This window comes from Nicotiana tabacum, chromosome 4 (assembly GCF_000715075.1).
Source record: "Nicotiana tabacum cultivar K326 chromosome 4, ASM71507v2, whole genome shotgun sequence".
In the NCBI taxonomy this organism is placed as follows: domain Eukaryota; kingdom Viridiplantae; phylum Streptophyta; class Magnoliopsida; order Solanales; family Solanaceae; genus Nicotiana; species Nicotiana tabacum.
Window position 1 is genome coordinate 81896942 of NC_134083.1, and position 10203 is coordinate 81907144.

General features: G+C 35.7%; 1 protein-coding gene across 1 annotated transcript; it reads right to left on the reverse strand.

Moving 5' to 3' along the window:
• Nucleotides 1-4696: 4696 nt before the first annotated feature.
• LOC107815827 (rhodanese-like domain-containing protein 7) lies at nt 4697-9672 on the reverse strand. Its single transcript, XM_016641469.2, has 5 exons — nt 9233-9672; nt 8079-8330; nt 7851-7949; nt 6299-6583; nt 4697-5209 (listed from the first exon to the last, which is right to left on the reverse strand). Exons 1-5 carry the CDS (start codon nt 9620-9622, stop codon nt 4832-4834), a joined length of 1404 nt encoding a protein of 467 aa, XP_016496955.1. The 5' UTR covers nt 9623-9672; the 3' UTR covers nt 4697-4831.
• Between the last annotated feature and the right edge of the window lie 531 nt (nt 9673-10203).

Consider the following 10203-nt stretch of genomic DNA (forward strand, 5'->3'; position numbering starts at 1 on the left):
GATGTGCTGTATATGTGCCAGTAGCACCACCACAACGCAGTAAGATGGGCCCCCAAAGAAGGTTAGGAATATATATTGGGTTTGAATCACCCTCTATTATTTGCTATCTTGAACCATTGACGGGAGATTTATTTACTGCTCGATTTGCAGATTGTTGATTTGATGAAACAAATTCCCCACAATTAGGGGGAGAGAAAAAGGAAATCAAAAGAGAAATTGTGTGAAAAGTTTCATCATTATCTCACTTTGATCCACGTACCCCTATATGTAATCAGGAGGTCCAGAAGATCATCCATTTACAGAATAAAGCAAATCAAATGCCAGACGCATTCACTGATTTGAAAAGGATAACTAATTCGCATATCCCTGCAGAGAATGTGCCTATCCGAATTGATGTCCAAACAGGACCATCTACTAGCATCAGAGCTAGTGAACCTAAAGCACGCCCGAAGCATGGTAGACCTTTGGGTTCTAAGGATCGAAATCCTAGAAAAAGAAAATTGACAAATGATCAAAATGATATTATGAAGGGATCTCCTGAAGAGACCCAAGATCTGATTAGTTCTGAGATTCCTGAAAAAATCAATGAACCTGAGACTCAAGTAAGTGAGGAACTTTTAATAAGTTCTAGTGGTGATGAGATTAATTTAAATCGATCTGAAATAGTGGTGAATAATATTTTTTACATATAATGTTGCACTTAACATTATGTAAGATAATGAGAATCTTGAACCCCCGATCTCTCGAAGAATGTCGACAAAGATCTGATTGGCCAAAGTGGCAAGAGTCAATTCAATCGGAATTGAAGTCACTTGCTAAAAGAGAGGTCTTTGGACCAGTAGTCCAAACACCTGCTCGTATAAAGCCAGTTGGTCATAAATGGGTTTTTGTGCGAAAAAGGAATGATAAAAATAAAGTTGAAAGATACAAGGCCCGCCTTGTTGCACAAGGATTCTCACAACGATCTGGAGTCGATTATGAAGAAACATATTCACCAGTTATGGATGCCATAACATTTCGATATCTCATCAGTTTAGCCTTACGTGAAGGCTTGAAATACATCTAATGGATGTGGTTACAGCTTATCTGTACGGGTCACTTGATAATGAAATTTACATGAAAATCCCTGAAGGATTTAAAATGCCTGAAGCATATTCAAAATCTCGGGAAATGTACTCAATCAGCTTAAAAAGATCTTTGTACGGATTAAAGCAATCTGGACGCATGTGGTATAATTGCTTCAGTGAATATTTGCTGAAAGAGGGTTACATAAATGATGTTATTTGTCCATGCATTTTTATAAAGAAAATGGCTTCAGAATTTGTTATACTTGCTGTTTATGTTGATGACATAAATCTTGTTGGAACTCCAGAAGAGCTCCAAAAGTCAATTGAATATCTTAAGAAAGAATTTGAGATGAAAGAATTTGGAAAGACAAAACTTTGTCTTGGTTTGCAAATTGAACATTTAGCATACGGGATCTTTATCCATCAATCTGCCTATACATAAAGGGTCCTAAAACGCTTTTACATGGACAAAGCATACTCATTGAGTACACCAATGGTTGTTAGATCACTTGAAGTGAATAAAGATTTGTTCCGACCTCCAGAAGAGGATGAGGAACTCATTGGTCCCGAAGTACCCTATCTCAGTGCAATTGGTACACTAATGTATTTTGCCAATGCTACAAGGCCTGACATAACATTTTCTGTTAATTTACTAGCAAGATATAGTTCTTCTCCTACACTGAGACATTAGAACGGGATTAAGCATATATTGCGATATTTAAAGGGAACTCTTGATATGGGTTTGTTTTATGCTAACAAAGATAGTGCAGATCTTGTTGGTTATGCAGATGCAGGTTATTTATCTGATCCCCATAAAGTTAGATCTCAAACCGGGTACGTTTTTACATGTGGAGGTACTATCATATTATGGCGCTCCACAAAATAATCTATTGTCGCTACTTCTTCAAATCATGCTGAAATAATAGCTATTCATGAAGCAAGTAGGGAATGCGTATGGTTGAGATCAATAATTCATTTTATTCGAGAAAAATGTGATTTGAAATGTGAGAAAAGACCCATAATTTTATACGAAGACAATGCTGCATGCATAGCCCAATTGAAGGGAGGATTTATAAAAGGAGATAAAACGAAGCACATTTCACCAAAATTATTCTACACACACGATCTTCAGAAAAATGGTGATATTGATGTGCAACAAATACGTAAAAGTGACAATCCGGCAGATTTATTCACTAAATCTTTACCAACTTCAACTTTTGAGAAGATGGTATACAAGATTGGAATGCGTAGACTCAAATATTTGAAACAAGGTTTTCATGAGGGGGAGTGAAATACGCGATGCACTCTTTTTTCCTTACTAAGGTTTTTTCCCACAGGGTTTTCCTTATAAGGTTTTTAATGAGGCAGCTAGCAATGCGTATTACTAAATATGTGTACTCTTTTTCCTTCACTAGGATTTTTTTCCACAGGGTTTTTTCCTAGTAAGGTTTTAACGAGGCACAATACCTTTTAAATGAACATCCAAGGGGGAGTGTTATGAAAATAATTATATTGTGGATGTTCATTTATTACTCCGCTCTAGATAATCTTCCTGAAGAAGATTATCCATTTAGTACTCTGTTGAAATTTATCTACAAGCAGCTGATGCAGGCAGGTTGCAAGCAGCTCAATGAAATGATTTGCAGCAGCTTCTTATTAAACAGGCAGGTTGCAAGCAGCTCATGCAGACAGCTTACAAGCAGCTAAAGAAAAGCCTTGCAACTGCTTCCTGAAAAGCCTCGCAGCTGCTTCCTTTCTTCTATAAATAGAGGAGTCTTCAGTTCATTATGTACATAAGTTTGAAGTTTAAATAATATATCACTTTCTCTCTATACTTGTCTTTATTTTACTGTTTTTATTTTATAACAAGGAGTATATAATTAGATTACTTAGATAAATTTTTAAGATAGAGTATTAATCGAGAACATGATAATCAAACATTAGTTTTATATTGATAGAGTAATAACAACAATAATATTCGGCAAGCGAAAAAATGTATAAAATTTATATAATTTTTGTATATAACATACATAATATATATAATGTATATTTTTTTGTTATTATTTTGAGAGCGACTATACAATATCATTTGCATATAAACTTGAAAGTTTTATATGTATTGATAGTATTATAAATTTTTATATTATCAGTATTGTTTTATCAACGGTAACAAAGCAGTTGTCAATTTATGCTAATCATAAAAAGTTGTTCTTCATATTGTTAGTATATAAAAGTTAAACTCTAATTAATTTTGTATCCTTTCTGTCAGAATTTTGTGTATGGTCTGGAAAAAATTATTTTACAAAATATTTGTGTGTTTAGACGTGGGACTACCATTTTTTGGAAAGGAAAAGAATTGTTTTTCTCAATTGCGTTTCCAACTACTTTCTTTAAAGCAGAGAATAGAATACCTTTGAAGGGGTAAGTACTCACCTGCATCTGATGATATACACCATTCCACACTAATTTTACTGTAAAATTTTCGCGTATCGCCAGTTTTACGCCACCTATTGAATTTGTACCCACTTTTTAAAAAAAAGTTTAACTTATACACAATTTTCGGATAACTTCAGATGCATACATTTTTCTCTTCTTATTCGTTGTTGCTTTCGCCTTTTTTGTGCTTAGGATTTCTTCTTCTTCTTAGTTGCAAAATGGGTATGTTAAATTTATTTTTATTTTGATGATTGACATTTGTTGTTTATAATATTTGAAAGTTATGTTTTAAATTTGAACTCATTTGGGGTAGATTTGGACGTTGAATCGTGTGTTGGATTTTTAAAATTTGAAGAACAAGTTTACGTTTCAGAACTTAAGATTCGAAATCTGAAGTTGTATTGAAGAGATCGAACTACTTAAAATTTGAATTTTTGAAGTTGCATTTGAAAGTTAGAAGAACTAGTTGTATTTAAGAGATTGAACTACTTAATATTCGAATTTCTAAAGTTGCATCTGAAAGATAGAAGAACTTCAGATTTGATTTCAAAAGTTACATTGAAGAAATTGAACTACTTTAGATCCAAGTGAGTATATATAAAAATGCCTCAATTTTACCTCTATGTAGTATTGTAGTGTCTAAATTTTAAATTTGGGGCTCGGTGTTTGTTCGCAAGCTACACAAATTGGAGACGGTACCGACGTTTAGCCTACTAGCTTTGGAAGCAAACCTAGTACAGTAAGTGTTATTACATCTTTTTACATTTTAAATTGACATCGTTTTTAAAAAAAATGTTAATTGAAAATATATGATACTACTGTGGATGATAACCACAACTTGTAAGTTTACGTCAGATTCTGATATACTACTATAGTAAAATTTCATCAAGGAATTCCATCTTTTCTTTTCTTGATTTGTTTACAAAAATAGAGTAAATCAAGGTGAACATAGAAATGCCAATTACCACCAAAAGTTAATTCTTTAACGTCTTTGATTTGGTTACAGGATTTATATATGTTTTAATGGGAGATCAAGTTAGAGGGAAAAAATGAAGGGAAGTACCCATGATAAGGGATACCTTTGGCTGATTAGCCCTTTTGTGGTCAAACTTTATGTTCTCTATATATAAGCACATGTATTTCCAACCACGTTAAAAATGTTGAGGTAGCTTATTTCTTGGTCTGTATTGGAAAGCATAACAGAACAGTTCTCAGAAATACTGCCATTCATAAGGAAGTAACTTTAGTTCCTAAAAAGTAGTAAGAAATTTTACTCTCCAAAAGAAAATTGGTACAGGAGGCGTCTAATTCTATGGAAATTTAGGTGGTTATAATGATTTTGACATCTGAGTAGCAGAATGCTCATTCATATTTACTGCCTTTTCTGGTCTGCGGCCCTTGTCTGGACCGCCGATGATACCCCATCTCTCAAACTGTTTTTGTCGAGCTCTTGCCCTTTCCTTTTCTTCTTCAGATTTTGATGCAAAGCAGTATGGACAGGAGACGGCAGACTCCCATTCTGGGGATTCCATGTCAGCATCACACACTGGTTTCTTGCATCCATAGCAAAGTTTGAACGTTCCCTGCACCAGACCATGCTCAACAGAAACCCGCTTGTCAAACACGAAGCATTCCCCCTCCCAAAGGCTCTCCGTCTTGGGAACTTCCTCCAAGTACCTTAAAATGCCACCTTCTAGATGATAAACCTGGTAATAATCAGCCGAAAACATCATGAAACAAGATCTGCTAAGCAATTAAAAAACTGCATCCTGTGATGATGCATTAGTAGCATGTTATAACCAAACAAAAGAATTCTTGACATCATCGGTTTGCAAACTAAGGTGTTTGAAGAATTTGCTCGCGAGGAGCAACATACAACACTGGGATTATAAAGTCTAATTGTTAGAAGATATTTGTGTATATCCTTGGTTCTTTCGTCTTTGATAGGCTGAGATGTTCATGTTACTGCACCGCAAATAGATGCAACCTACATGGTTCAGACAGGGACAGATTTAGGGGGGCGGAAGGGGGTTCACAATCCCGGTGAACCCCCTTCGCCGAAAAATTACATTGTATATATAAGGCAAAACCTGTTTTTTTTACCTCTATATATTATGGTTTGAATTCCCTTGACAAAGCCTAAAAGCATAGCTTAGCGGTCAAGGGGGTTCAAAACCTTTGTAAGGTCATTGGTTCAACTCTCACTAGTTACAATTTTTTGGACCCCCCTTAATGAAAATCTTGCCTCCGCCACTGGTTCAGTGGGTTCTCTTTAGTTACTTTGATTCTTGGGGGGGGGGGGGGCTGGAGGTTGACGAAACACACGCACATAGATTGCTCAATCATAATATACATATTACATACAACACAATGATAAGAGAGAAATGCATGAGCCTTAGGCCCAAGAAAAAGCTCTCCTTTCTTGGGTTTTTCAATGTATCTTTCCCGCTTTTGTGTGTGTTTTCTTCTTTCTTCCCCGGGGGAGGGGGCGGGTTTTAAGAAGAAGCAAGAGTAGAAGAGGTATCTTTCAAAGAATGTAAAAAGACAATTCAAAGTGCAGTCAAGGGGGCAGTTTTCAGAAACCGAGGATAAGAAGAAGAAGAAGAAGAAGAAGAAGAAGAAGAAGAAGCAAGAGTAGAAGAGGTATCTTTCAAAGAATGTAAAGAGACAATTCAAAGTGCAGTCAAATAAAACACAGTTTAAAATGCACATGTTTTACCAAGCATATGGCATGAGAAACTTCGCGGTTGGCCTTAAGACCCCTAGGAATAAACCATTTTGATTTAATTCTTTACCTCTTCAAAGCCTTTGCTGAGGAGAAAACTTGAAGCTTTCTCACATCGAATTCCACCTGTACAGTACATTGCAACTCGGGGAACCTTTTTGTCACCTTTTTCCTTTGTCAGCTTATCTGATGCTCCAGTAGAACCAAAAGACTCCAACTTGTCTTCTGAATCAGCAAGTTTAAATCGATCGTCCACCCAAGATGGAAAATCCCGGAATGCTGTGGTACAAGGATCAACTGCCCCCTTGAACTTCCCAACTCTGATTTCATAGTCATTGCGAACATCAATCACAACCTAATTGAGTAATACTGAAATTTAGTGAAGGATCACAACTGAAGGCCATGATAGTTTTCTTGAGTGATGTATTTGTTTCTATAGGTAGTCCGTGGGAGGGATAGCATGTCTTTTGGTGTCAGAAATGTTTCTTTAAGAAGTAGATTTACAAGTATTTGATTTCAAACAGAAAATCCTAAAGTGTTCATGAATGCATAATGAATTCCTATAGAGCACATTTGAAGAGACTTTTCAAATTGGAAGCTCTTCTCCCATAGAGCCCCAATAACAAGATGACCAAGACATTATAAACCACAGATCTTCGACAGTTTATTGGTCAGGGGCAGAGACGGCATGCCACAGCATAGTTACAGGTCTTTCCAGAGTGGTTTCTTCTTAGTCTGGACTTTCCTATTTCTTTTACTTATCTTCATGTTTCTTCCGTTTATGTTTCCTTATTTGTGTGCCATTACAACTTGTATTGCTATGTTTTGGGGCTAGTGGAGAAAGATTTATTGGCTAAAGTTGGAAACATGGAGTACATAGAGGTAGGAAAAATGAACACTAATTCACTCAGCCACCCATACAAACAAATTTCAATATTCTGAATTGCTACATAACCTAGACAGGAAAGCTTGCTTTTTCTACACTAAACAAGTTTGCATATCCTATCTCTTGGGACCTAATGAATGAAGATTATAGACAAAAGTAGAATGCCGTGACAACACTGTAAAGGAAAGATGATACCAATTATCCCACCCAACTCAAGTTTCAGGGTTCAAACAAGGGTTGAATGCTCTAAATTCAACATTAAGTAGGCATGTAATCTTTCCAGATTAAACAGATTCAACCTTCCATCCAGCATGGGCCATGGTTATAAGTCTAACTGACAAGAAAAAAGGCGGATCTAACACAGTATTAAGTCCACTTTATGCATTGAAAACTCTCGTGATACCTCTTTAAGATTCAATAATGTGGAAAATGTAAGGATGGTATCTGTTGGTAGAAAAAACTAGTCACGAACAATTTTTACAGGTATGAGCTACAGTACACAAATGATGGTTCAAATAAATGGAAGATAAAATCAAAATACAGGATATCATTTAGGATATGCATGACTTTATTCCAACTCAACCAAAAGACATGAAGTGAATTAGATGAATTTTAGGATCAAGCTTAAGTAATGAGTAAGCTACATGTCAGAATTTTTATGTCGATACAATAAGATTCTTCAAGAACAGATGAATCAATAATTAAACAAGGATGTTACTGAAACTAAAGAACTTACAACATCTGGATCACTAATCAATGCATTCCAATCCTTCGGTTTAATGTACTTGCCAACTTTTTCAATGGGTGAAACAGAAGGCATTCCAAGTGTAACTATCTGTTCAAGAAACATTGATGAGTGCTTCATACTAAAAGGATATATATTAAAGCAATCTCCAAGATCTGAGGGAGATGGGCATTCTCATTAATATGAGCCAACTCTATCGAACTTGGCCAGTGAACCTACCTCTTTTTTGAGCTTCACCCTCACATGATCCCACCTAAAGGGAGCATCCTCACCCGCTGCAAGAGGAGAGCTGCTCGTATGTCCATGATGAAGAGCCTCTTCCTCAGGGCTCACTGGTGACTCAATCAGTCTAAGCCCCTTCAGACGCTCATCACTTCGAATGAATGCAAGAACACTTTCCACTGAATCCCGCGTACCACATATGCTGCCATTGATTCCTTCATGTGCAAGAATAATACCACCTGAAACACGCTGAATTTGATCAGCTTAGTGAGGAACGAGTCACGTTGAAAAATGCATTATCAAACAAAATGTACTTGGAAGAGGAACTAAATAAAGGGAAAAGGATTGACCAGCCATACAGAGAACATACATCAAATATGTCATGTAATGGGCAGCTACTATTTAATCGTAGACAGCAATAACAAGCAGAAATGCTGAGAAGAAAAACAAGTAAAACTTTTTATCACTTCCTTCAAAATACATCTTAATTACTTTAATGTGATCGAAACTAAAGACCTGGTTAACCGACCAAAAAAAAACTAAAATCTGGTTAAGGAGATTGATCAAGAATTAAGGGAGAACAGAAGCAGGATGTTTGCACTAACTTTACCAATTATTCTGAATTGAAAAAAAGGACCATCGAATTTAACTTCTTATCCAGTCTAACAAGACATAATAGAGAAAATGCAGACTCTACACATACAAAGCAAAGCAACCAGCTTCCTGGCCTACCTCAATCCGGGTAGTGCTTATCTACAACTATTGCCCAACAGCAGAACCTCCAACTTAGACACTTGAAATATTTTAAGCAGTTTCAAGAAAAATACCATGGATCAATTTGGCAAGCTCGCTGAGAATGAACAAATATATTCCTCAATGAACATTGAACAAATGCAGATACTTTAAGCAATCACACCAACCCCAAACATGAATGAATAGTCAATAATCCAAAAGCACACCCACAAGCTCAGCAAAAACAACTTCCATTTCCATATGCACTAAACAATATCGCCAGTTAAACATTAGTATTAAACATTTGAAGCTGCAATAACAGGAACACATTTATAACTTAAATATAAGAAAAGCTTAAATCTTTCTACAATGCAACAAAAGATATCAAACTCTAAGTAAAGTAAAAAGGCAAGAATTACCAGTTGCTCGCAGAGCTCCTTCAAAGGTTTCCTCAAATCAGCATGGTCAGGGAAATCAGCAAATTTATAAAAAGAAACCACCACAAGTTGTGGGTCAGTGCTCAAATCACTACCTTCTACCTCCTCACTCCTCGAACCATTAGCTTTCAATATAGGAACAGGGTTTGTGGCGGCTGCTGTTGCAGAGAAACACTTATTAGAGGGTGCAAGATTATTTTGTGGAAAATTCGAAATATTAATTTTGGGATTAGAAAAGAAAGGAAAGGCAGGGGCTTTGGCTGGTACTTCGGAGGTGGCTTTCATGGTGCGATTAGGGTTTGGTGAAAAGGGAATTGATGATAGCATTCTGAGTGCCGCACCTATTGAAGCACTCTTTGGATGGGGTTGCATCGAGACAAGTACACTCCAATTTCCCTATGCCCCGATATAATACCAAAACTAGTTAACGCTTCATAGTACCCATATATTAAAAATAATTAAATTGAGTTTTGCAAAAACTAAAGATATTTTTAATTTTACTTAGAAAAGATAGTCTAGGGGTGTTAATGGTTTGGTTCGTTCGGTTATTTTATAAAATTTATATCATATCAATTTTTTAATTATTCTATTATGTATAACCAAAATTAGACTTTTCGAAGCCGTCCCAATCATGTCGGTTTCTCTTCGATATCGATACGATTCGGTTAATTTTCGGTATTTTTTTAAATGCCATATAAAATTCACCAGTAAAAGTAGAATGCAATAACATACGTTCTTTTATAGGACTTAGCAAAACTCTCTAGACATTTTTATTGTTTAAAGGGTGATGAATTAAAAAAAATGAAAGATGACTGGAGTATATATCTATCAACTATTCTACAACAACGTAAAAGAAACCAAGCAAAGACAAAGAAAATATAAATTATACGAGTGGAAAGATATTAACTAAGTTGGGACTCAAGAATAAAGTATATAGAAGATTAAATATTCAA

Excerpts from the sequence above, each read along its gene's own strand:
- LOC107815827 (XM_016641469.2), bottom strand. The coding sequence starts at position 9,622 with ATGCAACCCCATCCAAAGAGTGCTTCAATAGGTGCGGCACTCAGAATG. Across the intron at positions 8,331-9,232 it reads AGGAGCTCTGCGAGCAACTG|CGTGTTTCAGGTGGTATTAT; the intron begins GTAATTCTTGCC and ends GATCAAATTCAG. Across the intron at positions 7,950-8,078 it reads GGGTGAAGCTCAAAAAAGAG|ATAGTTACACTTGGAATGCC; the intron begins GTAGGTTCACTG and ends TTTCTTGAACAG.